This window comes from Protomyctophum bolini (genome assembly GCF_963924005.1).
Source record: "Protomyctophum bolini genome assembly, chromosome: 9".
Taxonomy (NCBI): domain Eukaryota; kingdom Metazoa; phylum Chordata; class Actinopteri; order Myctophiformes; family Myctophidae; genus Protomyctophum; species Protomyctophum bolini.
This window is the reverse complement of record NC_137870.1, coordinates 20352165-20376855: the sequence shown is the minus strand read 5'-3', so window position 1 is coordinate 20376855 and position 24691 is coordinate 20352165. Positions and strand designations below refer to the sequence as shown.

Genomic DNA, 24691 nt, shown 5'->3' with positions numbered 1-24691 from the left:
GTGTATTATGGCTTTTACCCTCTTTTGTCTGACGTACAGTATGGAGCCATGTTATTTTTATAATCTGAGATCTTGAAAAGTCTCAAAAATGAAAATCAGTATAGTATTTTTAGTCAAAAGTATTGAATGAAGTTGCTCCACCAAACTTTTGGTGCATACACTTATTTATATAACACATACGACTAAATTGTTTTGTTAATTTGTCCAAATCTGCAATTTGTGAAACCGCACTGTGTTTCCTGAACAATTAGCACAATGTAGAATTGGTTCATTCTGAACCTAAGTTCTTGCTGTAATTTATGTAGCTAACCAGTTGAAGAAATTGCAGATCGAGGCAATCACATTTGCTTTTATGAAATATCTGAGACCATTAGGGTTTTATGGAAGATCCTTCTGAACATCAATTTAAGCAATAACACATGTATTCTACTGCTAGGTTGACAAATTATTTGTAATCTTATAGGAATGACTAGAGCAGTTGTGGTGACTGAGAACTAGAGTTAGGCTGTTTGGGCATGGTGTCCCGTGCCCTCAGCATTTAAATATGGCATGTAATGGCATATACTGTACCATTTGAGCTCCATCTTTGCCAGTGCCTTGTTAGTTAGCTTTACTCGCTACCTGTGAATTCCAGGCAAATTGTATCTTAGTGCCTGCTATACATTATGCCAACTCTGTTATTTGCACCTGGAGGTGTGGCTGCGGGCGTGTTGTTGCACTTTCCCTAAAATTGCTTTCTTGCCCACACACGTTTAGAAAAAGACATAGCGGATTCTAAAACCACCCACTATGCCAAATTAGTTTGGTAGAGCGCTTGCCTGCAATGGACACAATTGCGCTATATTCAGAGGTCTCCTTCTCCCCTAATTCTCCATGAATCTCTGTGATTCTAATGTTCCTATAATCAGCAGAAATGAGTGTCAATTCCTCCTTATGTCAATTGTGTTCATATAAGATGATAGTCTACTCTATTCATAGAAGACAATTGTGCCATGCAATGCCATGTGCTCCAACTTACACACTTTGTATTAATCCATTGTGTAGGAAATTAAGTAAACAACGAACTACGATAATATAACATTCTCCATAATCAGTAACATGTAGATTATACTTATGTCTATCAAATGTGTTTTTATTGAAAGGCAATCAAAGACCAAAGCGTCTGAAGCAAAGCGGGGCCTCAGTGGCATGGACCCACTGCACTTCTGAATGAAGTGATTGTGAATATGCTTACCATTACAATTTTACTCTAAACCACAAAAGTGTGACTGTTAATTCCTTTTGTCAATTAATTGTGTTTTTATCAGCAGTTGCCACTTAAGCTTATCAAAGACAAATACAATGTCTTTGATCTGTGTTTGCTCTAACAACACAGACCATTCTGTTGAATGAATCCAGAACACAAGCATATTGCTATAATTTAACGTTATCTATAATAACCAGCAATGTGGGAGTGATAATTCGTTGTATCAAATATAATTATACAACAGGTCGTTTCGAGGAAGCAATCTGATTGGTTGAAACAAACTTCTAGCCGTACTTCAAACCAGCATCATGGAACACCTAATTAAAACAAATAATTCAGTCGTGTTGTTCTCCCAGAGCGCAGCAGACTCGATGGCTAGGGTAGCTAGTCTCTTGGAACATTTGTGGTCGTAGTGGCTTCATCTTTTACTCCCTCACTGCTGCCGACGCATTTACACATTGATTTTGCCCTGTCTTTCTTTTTGGTCAGGCGTTTGGTGCCCTGGTCTGCAGCCCCTAAAACGTATTGCATTAATATAATCCGGGCCTGATTGTACTGTACTGTCTGTGAGCATTTTCACACTGTGGCATCAATAATGTTACACTACCACCCCTACTATAACTTTGTATAATGTTCTGTGTATGACTATATATCATTCTCCTTATTTTGCCCTCTCTCTCTCTCTCTCTCTCTCTCTCCCTCCCTCCAGCTTGTCCACAGGGGACCTATGGGAAGGCCTGTAATGGTCTGTGTCGCTGTCAGAATGGAGGCTCTTGTGACCCTGTGACTGGTAGCTGTCTGTGCCCACCTGGGGTACATGGCCCGCTCTGTGAGGATGGTATGTGCGCGTGCGCGCACACACACACACACACACACACACACACACACACACACACACACACACACACCTTGGCCTATTTTTTAAGTTTTAACTAAGTGGATAAGTTCCACTTATGCTGCTACAGCAGGGGTTCCCAAACCTTTTTGGACCAAGTACCCCTTTTGGGGTAGATATTTTTCCAGGTACCCCCTCATCCTCGCAACACAGATAACAATATATTTACAACCACAAGCAGTGTTTCCTGCAGGAAAAAGCTTTGGCATGGTGCTGGGCACAGGCCGCAATTTTGATTAATTAATTAATTAATTTGATTCATTAATTAATAAGATTAATACATTAAGATTAATTTGTATTATTGCTCTTGTATTGCTATTGGAGACACTGGGGGACACTGGGCAGGCACTGAGGAGGCACTGGGGAGACACTGGGGAGGCACTCAGGGGCACACTGGGGAGACACTGGGAGGCACACTGGGGAGGCATTGGGGAGGCACTGAGGAGGCACTGGGGAGACACTGGGGAGGCACTCAGGGGCACACTGGGGAGGCACTCAGGGGGACACTGTCTAAATGTAGACGTCTAAATGTAGACGTCTAAATGTACTTGACATGAAAAAGTTTGGGAACCACTGCTTTAAACACTTTAGCACTTTATGAACATGAACAAAATAGATGGGTCCCCACTGGAACTCCCTCAGGTACCCCTGGGGGTCCCCGGACCCCACTTTGGGAACCACTGGTCTAAATGTATACAGACGTTTAAATGTAGACGTCTAAATGTAGACGTTTAAATGTAGACGTCTAAATGTAGACGTCTTCTTTTCTTCTTTCTTCTTCTTTCTTCTCTTATGGGGGTCCCTGGCATAGCTTTTCAAATGGGGGTCCACGGGCTAAGTAGTGTCAATTTGGGGGTCCTTGACATGAAAAAGTTTGGGAACCACTGCTTTAAACACTTTAGCACTTTATGAACATGAACAAAATAGATGGGTCCCCCCTGGAACTCCCTCAGGTACCCCTGGGGGTCCCCGGACCCCACTTTGGGAACCACTGTGCTACAGTATGAACTGTAGCTTCTTGCCAACACCTTGACTTCTTGCCAAACTAAATCGCACTCAATAGCTCAGTGGAGTATAAGAATGTGTTTGTTTTCAAACATCTTTAGCTTAGGTTGTTTTTGTTCACACAACTCTTGATTGTTTGAAATGGAAAATCACAGATTTTCTGGTTTTGTTTCTTATTCTTCTCTGTGGCCCTGATCACATTCTTGCATGCAGGGTTTTACGCATGCATGCACGCATGCATGCACGCACCCCCCCCCCCCCCCCCCCCCACACACACACACACACACACACACAAACACACACAGAATCTTGGTTATGCCAGTGTCTTTTGCATGTCTAACATTGTAGTTTGATTCGATTTTCCAGAGAATAATAGTTTATTTTACTAAATGTGTTTGTTTGTTTACAGTGTGGCTTTGTAGGAGGCTAGCTGTCTGTGTGTCTGTCTGTTAGCACAGCCAGTAGGCCACAGATGTTATTGTTCACATTATGTTTTGGAAATATTTAACTTAGTTTGATGATCAAAGTCAATGTGACTCTTGCCCAACTGTGGAGTCAAACGCCATAGGTCATGACATGAATATTATGTTCATGACTGACGTCACAGGATGACCAAGCGAAGTCTGAGATCTACGTATGAGTCCCACCGTTCCACACCAAGTCTGGCTGCAGCTTAGACCTTCATCTTAGTGTCACAGTGCCACTGAGAGCTTTCTGGCTTTTGAACCACGGTGAAAATAGCCACTGCGTGTCGACCCATTGTGAGATTGTAGACTGGCTATCTTTGCAGTGGGACACTGGCGTACGATGGAATATTAAATTATGAAGCATAATACTGTAGTGTACCCCTAGGCTATTTTTGAGAATCTTCGCTTATAATGACATGCCCAAAATAGGGACAGAAAACAGGAAATGCTTTATGTGTTTCTTCGTCTTCTTGCCAATACTAAAAGGTTGTCCTCAAGGCTACTTTGGGCGGCTCTGTCGAAGGAAGTGCAACTGCCCCAATAATGGCCGCTGTCACCGACTCTTCGGGTCCTGCCTGTGTTCTCCAGGACTGTATGGACGCTTCTGTCACCTGAGTGAGTACAAACTGAACATCAATGAAAGCTTCTTTTATTTAGAATGCATTTGTCTTATACATGAACTGAGAAATGTGCAAAATGTCGTTAGACATTGTTACTGTCGGGTGGAAAATTTGTATGTCCAAGACTAACTTTTCAGGAAATGAAAATCAAAAGGTGTCGTAAATTTAGTTATTATTTAGTCACAAGCTCTTTTAACACTTTTCATTAGTCAAATATTTGTGAAACCCGTAGTGTTAACCACTTTCATCTGCACATCGCTATTGCATGTCATATAGGCAGACATCTAAAACGTTGCATCACAATGTTTTATAAGCTGGTTGATTGGCAAATTTTAACTACTTTGCACGACACTTTCATACGTCGTTTGAAATAGGGGCATTTATGAAATGTAAGAAAGAAAAGAAAATTAATTATGACGATACAAGGTTTCTGCCCGACAGCGATGGCATAGAATATTAATGAATATAAGTATATGGCAAGGAGTACAAATCTGAAGAGATCTATAATCTCCAGTAGTGATACAGTAGGATACGTGAACAGCAATTTCACAACTGTAGTACAGGTACCCAAAATGAGATATTATCAGGTTAGTCTCCATTTGGACATGTTATTGCATCATATATCATTGTAATAGTATATTTGAAGTGATATCATACAAGTCCTGAAACGAGTTATTTTACTGTAAATGTTTGAGTAGATTAACTGTAACATTCATTCTTGGGTTGGATTTGCCGCAGGGGTGTGTGTGTGTGTGTGTGTGTGTGTGTGTGTGTGTGTTGGGGGGGGGGGGGAGGGGTGCCGGGGGAGACCTGACGAAGATGTATTGACATCAAAACGCTGTGGCTCTGTTGGCCTGCACCCTGTGAATAAATTAATAAAAGGCTTTAATTGCTGCTCCAGTGCCTTTGTTCTACAATGTGATGTTTGATTATGCAGTATCAAACATAAATATATCAAACACAAACATAATGAAAATAGCAAATCTCACAAAGCTTGCAGATTGGCCATTTCCCCTAGTTATGATGAAGTATAAAGCGCTAAAGGTTTTTTTTGTGTGTTTTCTTTTTTTTAACAAATCAAACCCTGTTTGATAGTACTACTCCTCATCTCTCCATCATTCATCAGTGTGTTGTGGCCGTTTCGATGGTGGCACCAAGTGAGGAGGCAACTCATGTGGGAGCCAATAGCCCTCTAGTTTTCCCTCAATAAAGTGTAAGGCCAAGGCAAACTCTTCATTGTCTAGCATTCCGTCACAGTCCACATCAGACAGCCTCCAGATATGAGCGAGCACAGAGTTGGGCAGGAGGGTTGTCATCATCCACTCTCGTACTTTGGTGCCGGTCAGCTTTCCTGCGACGGGACAGAGGCTGTGGAAAATCTCATCGTATTTTGGCTTGTGTTTCTCCACCACCCATTCGTCGAGATATATGTCACTGCCCTCCTCCTCCTCTGGGATTTGCTTGAAGGGATCTCTCTTGTAATGCCCTCTCTTGAAAGTTCCCAAAAAATCACCATCCAACACTCCAGGGAGGGACTTCTTCTTTTCCCTCTTCTGTTCCTGTTGTTGAAGTAAGGGCATCAGCTTTGCTATGTCTGTGGACAGCAGCTTGTCCAAGGAAGCCATGAGACTTGGCTTGAGCGCTTTGAACTTGGAGAAGTCTTGACCCAAAAGCCTCTCCTGAAAGTCAAGATAAGATATGTTATGTTGTATATTGTACAATTTGTAGATGCGTTGCTTAGAGTGCTTACAGATAAGATGAAAAGCTGTGACTGGGGGTTTAGTCAGAGATCTGTGAGAATATAAAGTGTGAAGTGCACACCTGCATCTTGGTGCAGTCTGGGAAGTCACCCGCTGGGACTCGATGCTGTTGCTGGATCTTGCTGAAGATCACAGGAAGCTGGTAGATCAGGTTGTGCTTCTTTGACTCTTTGCAGAAGATGGTGGGCATCTCTTGCTTCAGATAGCCAATGATGTGTGCATGAGCCTATATAGAAAGACCAAACGGGTGTGATAATTAAAGCAAAACCCCAATAACATACCGTACATTAATACATTAATTTTATTATTATTATATTAGTGGACCTTTTTGCCGTCAACATGATGACTCAGATGACTAAAACAAATCTTGTGGATACTGCATTATGCATTACAACTGAATGAATCCCCAAATATTTCCTTTTTATAATAATTCAACTTTAATAATATTCTGTAGATTGTTTTATTATTACTTTGCCCCAATACATTTGTCAACGACCTTTGCTGCATGTCTTTCCCCCCATCTCTCTCCCCCTTTCCTGTCAAAGTACGGTAATCTATCAATAAAGGCAAAAAGTCCCCTAAAAAATAAATAAAATAAAAACATTTGTCAGAATCTCTCATCTCTCACCCTGACTAAACGTGCCCTCTTCACCAGGTCGTTCAGCCTCCGTATAGCAGCATTACGGGGCAGGTTCCTTATGTCAGTCAGGAGATCCTCTTCCTCCATCTCTATCAGCTGGTAGTGGTCACACGTTCGCCTCGGCTCAGACCAGAAAGACCCAATGTAAACCCGCAGGATCTCGGGGGTTTTAAACACCTTCCCCAGTGACCACATGAGGGCGCCATACACCCGCATGAGCTGCTGGGATTCCACCCTGTCTGCCTTGTTGAGAACCACCCGCAGCTTGTCCTCGTGGCCGCGCAGAGCCCCGAAGGCTCGGGTGAGCTCATCAGAGAACTCCAGCTTATGTGCGTCAAACAGGAGGATGATCCGGTCGACGCGCTCCGCAAACCAGCGCAGCACTGCTGGGAAGTCGTACCCTGGATTAAGACAGCACAGGGTTTTCATTAGCACATGATGTGCTGTGGCCAGGCTGTTATGCCTTGAGAGGTAGAACATGTAACGTGTCCCAATAGGCCTCATCAGTTTCAGGCTGTGTCGGTTACACCCAGAGATTAATGCGTCCATAAAATATAGCAAAACCTGCCCTATGCTTGCATCTCATATCCAAGTCATATTATCTCATTCGCTATAGGCTCCTGGCCTGCCTAGTTTTCTATGTATATGATTGGAGTGCCCTTTAACTCCCAACGTACATTTATAACTGATCTATAGTGAAAAAAATTATCCCAGTATCCAATTGTATTTCAACTCACCTTGACTCCTCCTGATACCAATAATATTCCTGGCCTGTCAATAATGTTGTCAGCCTTTAGTGTAAAATTACAGCTGTTGACATGGTAAATACTTTTTAACTATCAAAGTAGATTCAAGACTAAATCAGGAAATTTCCTCCCAACATCCAGACCAACACTTTCAATACTTGTATTGTCTCTCACCTCGACTCAGTTTTCTCTTAGCAGAAGTTAAGATGCCAGGTGTGTCGATAATGCTGATACTCTCCAGGATCTGATTTGGCAACTGAGCACACTTAAACCTGAAACCAAACAAAGAACATCATCATCTAATAGATAGGCTAGAGCTATTTCATTGCTATTCATTATACTTTATTGACATGAATAGCATGTCTCTCTCTCTCTCTCTCTCTCTCTCTCTCTCTCTCTCTCTCTCTCTCTCTCTCTCTCTCAGTTCTCATCACCTGTTTAAAAAGGAATTTCCAAAAGGGTTGAGGTTACGAAAGGGCATCCTTGGATCTACAGTCAGGGCATTTCCTGGGATAATTCCCTCTGTCTCTCCGTACATAATGGCAGTGAAGCAGTCAGTGGTCGGCTCTGGTCCAATTCTGCTACCAGGAAAATCTTGCTCTATGAGATACCTAAATAAACGTGCACTCGCACGCACGCACGCACGCACGCACGCACGCACGCACACACACACACACACACACACACACACACACACACACACACACACACACACACACACACACACACACACACACACACACACACACACAGATGAGTACACATTACACAACACACAAGCACACACGCATGCATAAACATACATGTCAGATATATGAACATGCACAGTGGGAATGAACTCGGGTAACAATGATGATACTCACTTGATAAAAGTTGTCTTTCCTGTTGAATACTGACCCATCACTAAGACCATTGGTTTGTTTTCAAAGTCCGCATCCTCATAGCTGGGAGAATGAAAATGCTGGAAGCTGTAGTACTTCTCTATGGGCATCAGTCTCTTATAATAAAGATTCTTCAGCTCCTCAGTGACCATGTTGACATCGTCCAGTGTTTTAGGGCTGCTCCAAAGTCTGCGGAGAGACATGGCAACAAGGTTTATGCCTCCTTGATGCTGAAGAAATAATTTCTCAGGCGTGAATGTGGCAGCAGGCCCTCTCTTCTTTAAGTCTAGACTAAATGTGCATGATGGAAGTATGTGAAAGCCGAATATTATCAGAATCACACAGCTGTCTGCTCCATCCTGCTGAGGGACATTAGGAGGGTGGAGAGGGTGTAACCAAGACTGCAGCTGCACCTAACACAAAACAGTAGATGTCAAGCGGGACAGGGTGGAGACGGAGTTGAGTTCAGATCTGTAATTGTTTGAGGCTGAAGTCGCTGAACTGGGACGATCCTGACAGAGTTTAGTAGAGATTGATTGTTTTAAATCCATGGTTTAGTGTCAGGTTTTGGGGCGTACTTTCATTCATAAACTTTGTTTGTGTAACATCTCGGCTTACAGTTGTTTGGTTCATTCAAATGAGCATTAAACTTTAACCACATGAATGAACCCTTGCGTCAGAGTGCACATCCAACCAAAGTCATGTGAAGGTGCAGACAGAAAAAACTGTCTGCACACCAAATTAAGTGCAAATTAATATATCATTCATATATTTTTTAAGTTAGTTTTTGTTTTGTTTCTTGCCCCATCTATGATATTATCTTCTTCCCCTTTTACACATGCCTTTATTAGATTCAGTATGTATTAACCACCTTCAACCTGTCATCCCTATCTACTAGCTCTTGCAATAGGGCGTACGTAAGTGGTTAAAGCATTACCCAAGCACTGCGACATACATCAGATCGAAATAAAACATAGTACGTACGTGTCCTTTTCTTATTGTGGTCCCTTTCCTTCCCCCAGCATGTCCCAGGTGGACCCACAGTACAGGCTGTTCCAAGGAATGCGACTGTGTTCTGCAACATTCCGCTGGCTGCGACCCTAGGAGCGGAACCTGTCTCTGTAAGCCTGGATACCATGGTGCACGGTGTCAGCAAGGTAAGCACTGTCCTCAGTGTCCTGGCTTGACTTTCCAGAGAACAGTGATTTTCTTACGTTTTCATTTATTAGCATTTTAAATGTATCTCTTATGAATTTAGGTGAAATCTTGAGGTCCAGAGTGATTTGGATAGAGTGGGAGGGTATGGGTTCAGCTTTTCACTCAAGGACACTTGAGTTAAATCTTAGCTGTACTGATAACAACCTTCTTTGTACTGTTTAAATTATTGTGGAAGTATGTCTGCCTGAAAGCTTTGCCATTCTATGATTGTATAAAGTCAGACATCAATACGTTGCTCATGGAGCAGCTTCAGACAGAGTTTATTTGAATTATAACTTTTAGAGAGACTTGTCCAAGTACAGAAAATAAAATATGTGCAAGCTGTTTCCTATTACATTTTATCCTTACAGTATAGCGTTACTAGGTTGACTCCCTAACTTGCTCTCACAACCACATGTTGATTTAGAAGACAGATTGGCTTTAGACAACCTTATTTGTAGCACATTTCAATCATGATTTTTACACAAAACTAAAGACATTATAAAAGAATTACAAAATAAAACAGAAACTAAGAGAATACAATAACAGGGCAGAATAACGTATTATCAACAGCAAAATAAACAGTGAAGGGCTCAACTAGTCCTATGCTCAGAGTTGTTTTTGAGTTGCGTGATGTGTATGCATGATGTGTGTGTGCACATGCATGTGTGTGTGTGTGTGTGTGTGTGTGTGTGTGTGTGTGTGTGTTTTCCATGTGTAGAATGTGCGTTAGGATTCTTTGGGCCTGGCTGTGAGAAGCAGTGTGACTGCCCAGGTGGAGGACCATGTGAGTCCAGTAGTGGGGAGTGCAGCCAGAGATGTCCTGCAGGCCTTCATGGGGACAAATGCCAGCTGGGTGAGACAAGGCCTCACAACACCTGCAGTAACAATTTGCAATTTAGGCATTTAGCAGACACTCTTAACCCATTAAGACCTGAGGCCGATTCTACGAATGTCTTCTAAACCAGTTCTTTCAAGATTACAAAACAAAACAAAATAAAAAATAGCAGATGTGCAAGCTTGCATTACATACAAAGTCAATGCAAAGATACAAATTGACACAGGTTTGCACTGGGTGGCGCAAATTAGGTGGTTCCAGCGACCACAAAGAAGTGAAATTTCACTTCTTCCTCATCTCTTTGTTGAATATAAAAGTTGAATTCTTAAATCTCCTTCATGGTTGGAGTGAGTTTGTTTGGGCAAACTCCAAGAAAGTTTTATACTAGTGTAGCAGAGTAGCTCAATCTTAGGCCCAGAAGCCTGGGGGATTCCCTCTTGCCCTAATGGTAATGTTTGGTTTCCCACACAGGAGACCCAAGGTCGAATCTTGTGTATTTAACGGAAATGTTGTGGACATAATATGCTGTACCATCAGCGTACGTGTCCCCTCCTCAGCAGGGCCTCGTCTATCTGGCTGCTTGCTCTACTGGCTGATGGAAAGTTCCGGTGGCTGAGCTCTCAGAACTGTGGTCCAGAAAAAAAATCTATCTGGTTCAGGAGGTTCTGTTAAACTCATAATGTTACTGTCTCTGCGGATGAGTCCGAGATAACAGTGACAACATGTCATCCCTAAATGCTCTGGCAGGCTGATTTTATTAAAGAAAACAAATCATTCACCTTTACTATAATGTATTTACGCTATGTTTTAACGGGGGGCCTCTTAGTTCAAGCCCAGAGACTATTGGCAGAAAACCAGAAATGTATTACATAAACCAGTGGTTCTCAAAGCTGGGTTTTGGGACCTCCAGGGGTCCTTGAGGTGCTTCCAGGGGATCCCCAACTACATTTGTAAAAAAAGTATCAATATCAGTTTAACCACTTTAACCCTATATTTTATGCCTCAACAGTTTTATATAGTATATATTCAGAGGCTAAAATAGCAGATCTACAGTACAAGCTCAAGTAGAGTACAAGTACAATTGTATTGTGTAGGGCAGGTGTTCCCAAACTTTTTTGGACCAGGTACCCCTTTTGGGGTAGATATTTTTCCAGGTACCCCCTCATCCTCGCAACACGGATAACAATATATTTACAACCACAAACAGTGTTTCCTGCAGGAAAAAGCTTTGGCATGGTGCTGGGCACAGGCCGCAATTTTGATTAATTAATTAATTTGATTAATTAATTAATAAGATTAATACATTAAGATTAATTTGTATTATTGCTCTTGTATTGCTATTGGAGACACTGGGGGGACACTGGGGGACACTGGGCAGGCACTGAGGAGGCACTGGGGAGACACTGGGGAGGCACTCAGGGGCACACTGGGGAGGCACTGGGAAGGCACTCGGGGGGCACACTGGGGAGGCACTCAGGGGGACACTGTCTAAATGTATACATCTAAATGTATACGTTTAAATGTAGACGTCTAAATGTAGACGTCTAAATGTATACAGACGTCTAAATGTGTATGTCTAAATGTGTATGTCTAAATGTAGATGTCTAAATGTAGAATTTAGACGTCTACATTTAAACGTATACATTTAGATGTATACATTTAGACAGTGTCCCCCTAAATGTGTACGTCTTCTCTTATGGGGGTCCCTGGCATATCTTTTCAAATGGGGGTCCACGGGCTAAGTAGTGTCAATTTGGGGGTCCTTGACATGAAAAAGTTTGGGAACCACTGCTTTAAACACTTTAGCACTATGAACATGAACAAAACAGATGGGTCCCCCCTGGAACTCCCTCAGGTACCCCTGGGGGTCCCCGGACCCCACTTTGGGAACCACTGGTGTAGGGTAGTTCTAGTTGTCTGTGCTACTGCTATATAATATTGAGCAGTCCGACTCCTACTGTATGTTGCACTGTGCTTTTGAAGAGAAGAGAAAATAACTGCAAACAGCTTTTGTGTTCCCAAGAGTGAAATCTTTTAGTTTTGTTTTTTATTACATTATTTATTACACAATGTTTCAACCAAGTCTGGTGTTCGTCAGACGTCAGGCCTCTGTGACACTTTGCACTGTGCTTTTTGGTACCATAGTTGTATTGGGTTTTGATGTATTGGCGTGTGCTGTCAGCCTGCAGACAGGGGACTTATGGAGCCGGCTGTGGGTTAAGCTGCGAGTGTGGAGGAGCTCCATGTGATCCCATGACTGGACGCTGCATCTGCCCTGCTGGGAAGACTGGAGACTCTTGTCAACAAGGTGCACAACTTTTCATTGTCTTTCTGTCCTTACAACGCCTTGCAATGCGTTGTGAGCTTGTAGATCGGCTATTTTCTGTATTTGTTGCTAAGAAAATGCCCTCCAGCCTCTGTTTTTCTATACGGTAGAATCCTGCTTGTTTTTGTTATATATTAATTCATAGCATTCCTCTTAGCCTGATGTCACATGGAGTCATTTGTTCCACTGAACACAAATGCGTGTAAGTGAATACCAAAACGCTCGACCCAAAACACATTCCCCCCGGGGTGTAAATCTGGCGACTTCGGAACCTTAACCTCAGTAAAACTATGCCTAACCCTAAACTTATTTCTAACCTTATCCACAGTCTTAAATAATTCAGTTTATCATATTTAAACATTCAGCAGTTAAGGTACATCGATCTAATGACACTCTTAGGTCAGATAGCTTTACTTTTGGATACTGCTTTAATTATAGACTACGAACTTTTTAGGCCATTAAAATGTGTTTTTCCACTGGGTGTAACTTTATCATCATCTGACTTTAAATGTATCTAGTGTAGGTTCTCAATCATTTCTTTTATTTATTATGTTTCTTTTGTGGCTTTCGCCTTTATTTTATTATATTTTATGGAGGGACAGACAGTAGGCTGACAGGAAATGGGGAGAGAGATGGGGGGGGAAGACATGCAGTGAAGGCCGTCGGGATCAGGAGTCGAACCCGCGGCACACTGCCAGACTGGATTACCAGCCAAGGTGCCTGGACCATTGAGCCATGGCCCAGGCCGGTTCTCAATCATTTTAATGTCTAGAACCCCCAAATGTAGTATGTATTTGGCCGTGGACCCGCATTTGATTTGTGCCAGGGACTATGGTTATTTTTTAATATCCATAGAATGAATGTTAGTGGTTAAACCATAACTAATCTTGCTGGGCCCTCCCCGGAACACCCTCCCTGTCTAATGGTATGTGTCTTGCAAACTGGAAGATGAGCTCTTTGCGTGTTCCCTTGTTTCCTGCAGACTGCCCCGGTGGCTTCTGGGGGTTGCAGTGCCAGCTGTCTTGTAGAGCCTGCGAGAATGGAGCCTCCTGCAACAAGCAGACTGGTGTGTGTGATTGCAGGCCAGGTTTCACTGGAACACTCTGCCAGGCTGGTGAGTTTTAGCCAACATGTTGCAGATCTGTGTTTTAACACTTGCAAACTATTTTAATGTTTGCAGCATGGCACCAAAGCAGTCAGCCATCTAGAACAGTGTTTGTCTGTATGTACTGTATGTGTGAACAGCTCCATGTTAGGACAGACACAGCAGCCAATGTTCCTGGATCACACAGTTCTCTTTATTGCAATGAGCTTTACAGAATAAAACAGGGCTCTCCATACTGTGGTATAACTGAAACTGAATCGCTACAGAAAAACGCTTACAGGGGAGAGCAGATTTAGTGTTCTGGCTGGGGAGTGGCTCTCTCCCTGAGTGTGTGTGGGGACATATATATGTACATACTGGATTGACTGCTGCGGGATATTTTAGTGGAGTTATGTCAAATATGGCAGCGACATTGATGTACAATGGGGGGATGGCTGGTTTATCCTGAGTGCATTGATTACCTCAATGCACAACAAGTGTACACTCACACTACTGTAGCTCCGGGTACAGTTAGTTTGAATAGCCATCCCACAGTATGTATGTAATATCCCCAAATCATCCGCAGCTAATCTCGCAAACCACTACACCGATCAGTGCCACATTTCTTGTGCATGCTGCCAGTAGGCCAAGGAAACCAATCCCCAATATCTTTCACAATTTGTGATTTTGTTTTTGTGTGTCTGAGATGTTTCACGTTTTGTGATGGATCTGAAATCTCAGTTCCGCTGTTCCGCCATCCCTCCATAATTGGGCAAGACCGATATCATCAGTATGACATCTGACATTCACAGGGCAGCCATGCTATTATTTGACTTGGAAATATCAAGCTTTTTGAAGAAATTATGTATTCAAATTTCAGAAAATGAATTAATAGGCCTACACAGTTACACCATCAGAGCCGACCTGGTATTAGTTGCATTATGCCTCATTTTCTCTCACTAGAGCTACTGTAAAATCGAAGGAAGGTGGTACAGTACATGGCAAGACGTGTTTTTACATACAAGTTACGAGTCTCTGGACTAGAAGCCAGGTGTATTTCACCTGGCAACGGTGCCTCTGGCTTGGCCAGGCAGCTCAGCGTGGTTGGGAAGACGGCAGGGGACTGTCCACTGCACTAGTGACTCCTGCTGCTTGCTCTGGGCTGTCAGTTGAAACCAAGCGGCTGGCTCCATGTGAATCAGAGGAGGCATAATGGTTGTCTACAAACCAGGGGTTCTCAACGTTTTTGGCTGGGGATCCCGGGAAATCCTTTGGCCATGTCTCGCAAGATGGATCTGTCCGATAATCATGAACGCAGCATGCAATTTACGTGAACGCTTTCACACACTTTCCTACTAGGCTGAGGAATATATCCCACCCTTTTCACATTGGCCTGTTTTAGCGCCGTCAAAGGTGGATTTTTGCAAAACACATTTTTGGTAGAAAATGCCACAAATCATCCAATTGCCATCAAAGGCGTAAGAAGAAATGGCACCCTTTTCACATTGGCCTGTTATAGCACCACCACCAGGAGGCCACAATAATGAGAGTGTACAATTACGGGTCCATTTGGTTCCATTTGTACACTTCTCAGAGTTACAGGCAGATAAGGGTCCATCTGGACCCCAGGTGGTCCCCAGACCAAACATTGAGAACCAGCGGTCTACACCCTCCCCAAGACCGACAGTGGGGGTTGACAGCACCAGGGACCGCAGTACACATGGAGGGAATTGGCGATGACTAAATTGGGGAGAAAATTACCACTTTTCATCGCTTTGTAGCCTACCATGTGGTGAACCCATCTTGGAATTCTTTCACTATACCTCATGGTTTGTATAGGCTTAAACTGCTATACATTGAGACTTAAATAAAGACAAAACTGGGATTGGAATACCAAGACGTGCTGTCACTCACTATGAGACTGATACATTGCTTTGTATCCATCATTATTTGACTTTGGACGTCATCACTATTGGCAATTATGCGGCCAATCCGTCAATTTCACCCTGGCTTCACTCTTTTAGGCATGTCATTATAGGTGGAAGTTTAAAACGTTTCAAAGGATTCTCAATGTTCAATGTGTGTATTCTATCAAAGAGTTATTTGTTCATTTTTTGTTTTAGTTTGCTTATGAATTAAATGCTCTCAAATAAAAACTTAAATCAAATCTTAAGTTTTTCAAATTCACTTAAAGACATTAAACCACAAGATATTGGTCTCAAAACATTGGTAATTGGTGGTCTAGGACATTCCAAAAATACCTAAATCTGGCATCGGTCAGACTTCAGTGACTTCGATGTTATGTTTGGAACTGTAGTAAGACATGTCTTCTCATGAATGAAACAACCATAATCATACATGTAGCTCGAAGCCAAGTTTTGCAGCAATTATAAATATGTTCCAGCATTTTTGTTTTAGCTTTGGAAGGATCACAAGTCAATATGCAGACCGCTTATTCGCTCCCATGTGTTTCAAAGCATGCTAATTACAGTGGTTGAAAAACAACTACATGACAGTCTCTGAATTCCACCTTTATCATTTCAATAATGTGTCTGTCTGTCTGTTCATTTAATTGCTTCAATTCTTGAAGTTTCTTATTTTTTTTACTGAAGTCATAAAAAGTTGCAGTCAGTGACTGTTTCTGAAGCTCGATGTTAGCCAAGAATGCGGCAGCATGCGTGACTAAAGTGTATTAATTACATACAGTGGTAGACAACATACTGAACCCCAATAGTGGTCATGTACAGCTACAAGTGAAAGTTTCTCAGTTAAATTTGTAGAGAAGAGAGAAAAAAGGAAAAGTATTTAAAAAAAAGTAAGTAGGGTCAGAGAGGCTTATCAGCTGAGAACATGGCAGTCACTTCACATGGGTGTGATTTTTTTTAAATATCAAATCAATAATCAGGGTATTGAAATAAAAATGTCTCATTCCGGCCAATGAGAATTTGCGTCCTCACCTTCATCTTCAATGTTTGTCTATACACAAACACTCAAAACTGTCCATTCATTGTCAATGGTGTTTCATGTTTATGTTAGGACAAAGTTTGTGTTTACACGCACACTGAAAGCTGGTCATAGGAGGGGCTAGCGCCGCTCCAAAAATTGTGAAAAATAGCCAGAAGCTCATATAAAACACAATGTATTGTGAGCTTGTAGGTCGTCTATTTTCATTATATATATTTCTTTAAATACAAAACGGGGCTTTTGTAAGGTTGGTATGTAGTGGAATGAAAGTCATATATTTTTACTACTAGTATAGTACACTACTCATGTTTGTTACTACCCACTGCTTAATTAATGTATATTACTGTCTTCTCCACAGATTGCCCTTCAGGATTCTTCGGTGCAGACTGTTTGATACCTTGCTTATGCCACACTGACACCAGCTGTGACCCACAGAGTGGACGATGTTCCTGCCCACCTGGCAAAACAGGCCTTGACTGCATCACACGTATGTAGGGAAGCGATTCTTAGCCTTTATAGGCCCCCAAATAATTAGCAAAGCACTAGGATTGTCATGATAATTATATAACATCAATATTAAAAAAAGATTAATGTAACAAAAATAAGTCAGTCAAGTTGTCAGGGTCACCAACATTTTCAAGCGGGGTTTGATCCAGAAAAGGTTTGGGAACCGTTTACATTGGGACTTTCTTTTCGATACATCTGGTGACATCTAAATTCATCAATTATAACAGCGAGGGAAATGGCTACTAACAAACATACGTCTACTGTTTTGGAAACTACTCCTTCAGATACCATCCCAATATTCACTGGTTTTGGAATGCTGTTATTTTTTTAAATCTCAGAAATTCAGAATTGTTTTCACACAGTTTTACCCCCTACATTGAGAGGTCACCAGATGTTTCGGTAGGCGGAGACCTCTGATAATCTCGCTATGAGTGATTCCGTAGCAAGTGATGTAGGCGGGTGAAAACAGTAAAGGTATCAGGGGACTTTAAGCCCTGTGGATGCTATGACTTCTAATATTGAATCCGTTTCTAAGACACTTTTTTAAGGCAATTTTGTTATTAGATGTAGTGTGTTTGTAATGTTTTCTTGACCTCCACAGCATGTGTACCTGGTTCCTGGGGACAGGATTGTGTTGATAAATGCCAGTGTGGTGACAGTTCCCTGGGCTGTGAGCCTGTTACTGGCCGTTGTACATGTGAGGCTGGCTTCTCCGGAGGCCACTGTGAAAACAGTAAGTAACTCTTATTAGCAAAACATTAACTTACGGTATATTTTAGTGCATGCTGCCCCCTAGTGATGAGTTCATGTTAGGACATACTGTACTTTTGTTTCTATAAAGCACACACTTACATGTATATGATAATACAATATGACACATGTGGTGCTTTTCCTTTTACTACCCTGATCTTCTGAAATGTATATCTGTGGTCAGGTTGGACCACTACTGGTTGATGGGTGGCATTGCATGATGCTCAGGAGCACAATCATATCCTCTGCTCAAACAGTCTTTCTGTATTAGCTCCGCAGTAGTACATATGGCGCTGAGTTTGAGTTGGAATACTGGATAGGACATTGAACAAACAAAGTAATTGATGAATTAATTCAATCAGACTGGTTGGACCTCTGAAGATAAGAATCTATAACCCTTAAATTTGAAGGATGCCTGGGTCACATTCAATTTACATTTAGGCATTTAGCAGGTGCTCTTAATCCAGAGCGATTTACAGTAAGCAAGGACAACAGAGGGTAATACTGTACATCAAATGCATAGAAATAGTAATCTAGGATCATAGGAGAGATAACAGTCAAACGTTGATCAAAATAACAATTCTACATTATCTTACTTGTGTAGACCTCTTGTAATTTTTTTTAATGCAGATGTTTAACAATAATGTTAAAGATCTATAACGGACCATTTGGTTACCAACTCCATAATTTAGCTGGGGACCACCTAAAACCCTCTCAAGGACCACTGGTTGAGAACCACTGCTTTAAGATACAGGACATACTGTGCTATTACTATGTCCTTGCGTGTGTCTTCTTCCAGAGTGTGTGAATGGAAGCTATGGGCAGGGCTGCGCCCAGCGATGCCACTGTCAGAACAGAGCTGTGTGTGACCATGTCAGCGGAGCCTGCACGTGTTCCCCTGGATGGGCCGGTTCCTTCTGTGAGAAAAGTAAGTTATGAAAAGAGTTTGTGTGTTGTGAGCTTGTAGACCTGAACTTGTACACCTGCTATTGCTAGCCCCTTCTATAAACAGCTTTTGTCCCCACACGTCTCAAGATTTGCCATTGACAATGAAAGGGGAATTCCGGTCAAATGTCAGCTACAATGAACGGAGAAATGACGTCAGAATTCCGCTAAATATGACGTAAATTAAACATTTAACTCCATTGACATTGAAGGGAAAATTTACGTCATATGTATATGACGTGTGCCTGCTTTGAGAAAGATATCTAAAGGCCAATTAATAATTTCCATTATCAGATATAATAAAAAAATAACTGTAAATATACAGTATTTATCTGAAACTCACTTGACACTTAATTATCCCATTTACTGTACATGACCATGCCTCTTAACCCCTTTTGGTGTTAGCATTATGTTATGCTTTAGCTATTGGAAAATAGCAGATCTACAAGCTCATAGGAGCTTGTAGGTCTGCTATTTTTGAAAAATCGAAGAACAACTGACATAGAAACATAGCTTTTTCAGAAAACTGTCAGGATTTAGGAGACATTATTAGACATTATTAGAATTATTTGACCTGATCTCAGGTCAAAATTGTTTGTATGGGCTGGAATGTTCTGTGAAACATTTCCAGTGATAGATTCCACATTATAATCACTGGATTACCTCCCCTAGTCTTGTACGATATCTTTGTGTACAGTCCCTTCTGATAGAACAGTCAAAACACACTGCTAGAGACAACCACTTTGATCTGTTTTGATCCTGAAAATAAATACATTAATCAATTAATAATAATTATTATTAATAATAATAAATTGTATAGTTAACACTGGCCAAAAAAACACATTTTGACATATTCTGGACTCTAGAAATATATTTTAAGAAAGTTTAGAAAAATACAAAAGATATGCATGTATTTATTTCTTTGCTTAGGCGAGTAGGCCTGTATGATGTTGTCAGCAATTTCATGATATTTTATTATCTTTATGTTCTTTGTAGTATTTCTCATTTCTTCATTTCTCCCTGTGTGCTCATTGCCCTCAGATCCTTATGTCATTATCTTGAACATCCTCTAGAGGGAGCTGTAGGATGGTCTTCTGCTTTTAATGTTCAGTATATGAATATGAACCATCAGTAATCTAACACAGACAATCAAACCACAACAAAACATATATAGAATCATAATAGTTTACATTTTGGGACAGTAGGATTTATGATATTTCATAATCTGCATACCGTCTGTAAAAAAATATTGTACGCATTTATGGTGTCGTGACATGGCAAAGCCTTTTCTCTCTCTGATGCTCTGCTTATCGTTGTGATATTTATTTATTTATTTATGAAAGACATACCGCACCATCCCTCACAGAGTCTTAACAGCATAATGGATTTGATCTTGATCATGGTCTTTTGACTGGAAGTGGTCGTATGTTATTACAAGGTGTGAGATTTACTGTAAGTGTACTAGCAGCCCTGGAAAGTCCTACCAGCTCAGCGGTGCATGGGGCATTGTAAATCACTGCCGTGTCACATTAGAACAGAGCTTCACATCCCTAGCCATAACAGTCTAATGGCCTCAGACACAGACGTCATTCTGATTGGACGTTGCCGTGGAAATAGGCCTATCGGTCTGGCCAGATTCTGTTTTTTAAAGGCCTTTCCCCCTAAAACAGAGGTGTCCAGTTTCTCCAGTCTTCCACGGGGCCTCTTCCCTTCAGGAGTAGTCAGGAAGAGGCCTGCTCGGTGAGGAGGACCAGGTCCTCCCACCATGTCTGTGTGATCCACAGAATTGATCCGTATAGAGATGGCATGTCTAGAATAGTGGTTAAATTAGCATTCACAAAGGGCTCGGTTTGGCTGCATGGTACACAGTCTATTCAGCATCAATAGAATTGTATCAGCAGTAGATAAAGTAATTCATGGTCATAACAATTGGGGCTGTGCATTATTATCATTGGAAAGCTGATTATGTTGCCATGGCAAAGGCATCATTTAACTGAAAAACCCCAGGATGAAAGTTTTAAGCCAGTCTAGCAGAAAGAAAGCAGTCAAAGGGCTGACATTGACCCAAAGCTCTTCAAACGTAGTTCAATTAATGTGCGTCATGCTCTCTTTCTGCTAAGGTCCTCTTTGATGTTTTGCATCAAAACAGTTCAGCTGTGCTCGCAGCTGCCCCGGTAAACGGCCGCCAAACTTCCGCAATATTGTCAGGGAAACGTGAGCGTTTTGTTATCGTACTTGTCTCGACCTTATTCATTGTCTCGCAAGTCCTTGAGTGGCACCAGGAAGTTCTATTCTGCGTTCCTTCTATCCATTCTAATTCTGTGGTCTGCTCTAGCCTGGCTGTGTGGTCCCTGGGTCTGCTTTATAGGCTGACAGCAGAGGCTCTTACACAACCAGGGATCTGGAAATAATCCCGCTGTCTTAAAGAGCTCATTTAGAGCAGAGATGGAGTCTCTCAGTGATGGCACAGTGTGTGTGGTAGTGGTGGCGGATCGACTCCTCCATGCCTACCTATAAAGGCTGCAAAAAAGAAATGCCTGAACTTTGAAATATACTGGCAGGGCCAAGGCTAATATTAGATGACTTATGTTATGTGGTTTGAAACGGAACCCCTCTGCCCCCTGCTGGTGCAAATGAGTATAGTCTTCTGTTTTGAGAATGGAGCCACTGTGTACACCATACCTACTGCGGTGCTGGTCATATTGTACTGCAGAGAATAATAATATTGGAGATTTTGAAAAAGTATATTTTTGTGGTATGTTTTCATATAAATGTATGCCTTCCCTAATAAAGAAAACGGGGTTGTTCTTCCCGCGGCAGTGAGAGGATGTCTAACTTGTCACTATGTCGTCAGTAATCGTGATGTTAATAATAAACAATGAAGCAGCACGGCCGCAGAGTTACAGCGCAGCCAGCTTAAGATGACAGCATCATCAATGGACGATAGTCTAAACCACTATAAAGACAGACGTCATGCTGTCAGCCCGGGAACACAGCAGTGGTGCGGGCCAGAAAACTGCTGAGCACGAGGGATGCTTTCCCCAGTAGAAGAAGAAGCCTTTAAGGAAAGCTCCACAAAAGCAACGACCCGTGTACACCATCATGCAGTGGTGGACAGCAACTAAGTACATTTACTTTGACTACTGTGCTTTAGTACATTAATTTTGTTTAGTATTTATTTCATTTTTTTAGGGGTGCCAGCCCCTCCTATGCCCAGCTTTGAGTGTTTGTGTAAACACAAACATTGAAGACAAAAGTGTGTAAACCCAAATGTTGAAGACAAAAGTGAGGACGCAAATTGTGATTGGCCAGAATGAGATGATGTATGATGATAAGAGCGCCCCTCACTTGACACAGGTGTGATTCTTTTTTCTTTTCACGCCGCTACATTTGAAATAATTTAAAATATTTTTGCTCCACTGCTTCTAGGAAGGGACTCTTGGGACCCAAACTTAGCTTAATCGAATAATGGAGAACCATGCGTTTTGTTTTTAGAATGTTCTTTATTTAAAAGTATCTACAACAAAATTCTAAATAGATTAATCTGATTTACCACTTAATCAGATCTAATCTATTACACCCATAGTGTGCTCGGACGCATTGTAATGTATTTTACACATTCATACTTATCCCTCACTTCATAATTTCATACACGTCTCATTTTACACATACACATCTCAAGGATTGCATTTGCGATGTAAACAAGCAGTCAGCTTTTTTGCATTTTATTTATTCCTTGTATCCTGATTATTATGTATTGTTACATATTTGTTTCGTATCAATAAAGGTGTCAGTCAAACAAAACAGTGACAGTGAAAATAACCTACAAGCTCACAATGTAACACATTGTGATGAATAGTGTGCTTGTAGATCTGCAATTCTTTCACTATTAAAAAAGTATAATAATCGATTAAGTATAATAATCGCTCATTAATCGTAGTCGAGACATAGGTTTGAAACAATAAAACAATGATATGGTGATATTGATTCGAAGTCATATCACCCAGCCCTACACAGTGGCATTTATAATGCACCAAATTGTTGAACATCTTACTCATTTCCGCACTTTTCTCATTGCCATTTTCTGTCTCGCTATGATGGCATTGTGCCACGCCTCCTTTCTCCCTTATGCTTAATTCATTGCCCACTTGGTTGCACGTGACAGCGGTGCGCAGAGGAGTATAAATCACGTGACAGCGGTGCGCAGAGGAGTATAAATCAGGCTTTACACACACATGAGAGGTAGTATGTAAATGAGAAGGTCTGCTGCTGCCCACGAATGATATTGGAGCAGGAGATGTATAGGAATTGGGACTGGGCCAAAGTCATAATCAGCTCCAGATTTGCCCACACATAATAACAGCTGAAAGCAGAAGAGAGGGGATTTGTAAGGGAGAAATGTCAACCATATCTGTCAATCAATCAAAGGGCTTTGGCAAAGCAAGAGTAGCGCTCATGTAAATACATTCCAGAATGGAGGTACGTGTTTTGCAAAAATAGTACCATTATGCTCGTGTTAGGCTGTGATCCCTACAACTGTTTGGTGACAAATTGAGCAATCAAAAGAAGACAGTGAATAAACAGAGTCATTCTTTCCTGCTCTGGTGAAGTCATGCCTGCAGACAATATTTACATCCCGGTAGTGGAAAGGCCCATTCATCCCCCAGCCTCTCGCTGAGTCCTTCTGGATGGCAGGCACTGTGTTTACCAAACTCGCTGAGTGTCTATTGACTCTACACACACTTAAACAATCTCTAGAACCCCGCCTTGAGAATGGGAAACAGACTTTTGTGCTGGTGGTTCTGCGCACCGGCAATGATAATACACTCGGAGGAGTGAGCGCGCACATGCATGTGTAGTGTGTATACACGTGCATATGCAAAATGTCAGTTGTTGCATGCGAGTTGCGTGAATGAAAGCATGGTGTATGTCCATGAAGGCATCCCAGAGTTAAATTAACACCGATATTTTTTGTACTGTGTATGTCTACAAGTGTGTGTGTGTGTGTGTGTGTGTCTGTCTGAGGGGGAACAGTAACCTGGCTTTGTTTTGCCGTGTGTTGCCGGGGCCTGTGGGCCCAGCAGGTGCTCTAATTACCAGTGCTCTGTGGGCCCCCTCCGCCGCCCCCCAAAGGAGAACGGCCCCCGGGCCGCCGGGCCACTTTGATGTGGCCCAGATACGCTGCACATGTGGGACATGAGCTCACTTAACGAACGCAGACGCTCCGCAAATGAACAGCCGCAGCACGGTACTGCAATTTGATATTGGTATTTTCGGTAGGTGGTAAGAGAGGGAGAGAGAGGGAGGAGTATGGGGAGAGAGAATAAAAAAATAGTTGGCATCTGAGCGTGTTCCTCTCCTCGTGTGTGGAGCTGCCAGTCCTAACCATTGGGATGTTTTATCTTTGGCCCACAGTGTGCCCGGACGGCTTTTACGGTCTTGACTGTGGCCAGATGTGCGAGTGCAGGAACGATGCCCGCTGCCACCACATCACAGGAGCCTGCCTCTGCACCGCCGGCTGGGCCGGACCACACTGCATTCTGGGTAATGGAAGCCACATCATTAAAACGGGGTGTGAGGGAGGCCCTCTCTCTGCGATCCCATCACGACATCCTCTCCTTAAATACAACTGCAATGTGTTTGTGAACAATTATCTCTATAATGAGACATTGCCAATGACTTTTTTTTTTAGGGATGGGTAAGGGCAGGGTGGGGCGGAGGGAGCAAGGGGAGGGGGGGACAACGGTTCCCTCGGGCAACGATGGTTAATCGGGGTCTATTCTGGATAAATACATCCACGTGTTTATTGGGATGAACATC

The 24691-nt window shown here is 42.1% G+C and overlaps 2 protein-coding genes across 3 annotated transcripts in view; one reads left to right on the top strand and one right to left on the bottom strand.

Annotated features, from left to right (window-relative positions):
* The window catches only part of egfem1 (EGF-like and EMI domain containing 1), an 81811-nt gene that overhangs the window by 40777 nt on the left and 16343 nt on the right, over window positions 1-24691 (top strand). The window contains exons 15-24 of the mRNA XM_080771961.1: window positions 1956-2084; window positions 4100-4228; window positions 9283-9417; window positions 10179-10313; window positions 12478-12603; window positions 13604-13735; window positions 17028-17156; window positions 17778-17909; window positions 18726-18854; window positions 24287-24415. Coding sequence (XP_080628087.1) covers window positions 1956-2084; window positions 4100-4228; window positions 9283-9417; window positions 10179-10313; window positions 12478-12603; window positions 13604-13735; window positions 17028-17156; window positions 17778-17909; window positions 18726-18854; window positions 24287-24415 — 1305 coding nt within the window. The remainder of the gene's footprint in view (window positions 1-1955; window positions 2085-4099; window positions 4229-9282; window positions 9418-10178; window positions 10314-12477; window positions 12604-13603; window positions 13736-17027; window positions 17157-17777; window positions 17910-18725; window positions 18855-24286; window positions 24416-24691) is intronic.
* On the bottom strand, window positions 4262-9353 carry LOC308321143 (EH domain-containing protein 2-like). Of its 2 annotated transcripts, XM_080771963.1 has the most exons (7): window positions 9245-9353; window positions 8243-8449; window positions 7814-7990; window positions 7554-7651; window positions 6622-7034; window positions 6055-6219; window positions 4262-5912 (listed from the first exon to the last, which is right to left on the bottom strand). In XM_080771963.1, exons 2-7 carry the CDS (start codon window positions 8410-8412, stop codon window positions 5349-5351), a joined length of 1587 nt encoding a protein of 528 aa, XP_080628089.1. In that variant the 5' UTR covers window positions 8413-8449; window positions 9245-9353; the 3' UTR covers window positions 4262-5348. The 2 variants fall into 2 exon arrangements, with proteins under 2 accessions (XP_080628089.1, XP_080628088.1); XM_080771962.1 differs by lacking the exon at window positions 9245-9353 and having other exon boundaries at window positions 8243-8577.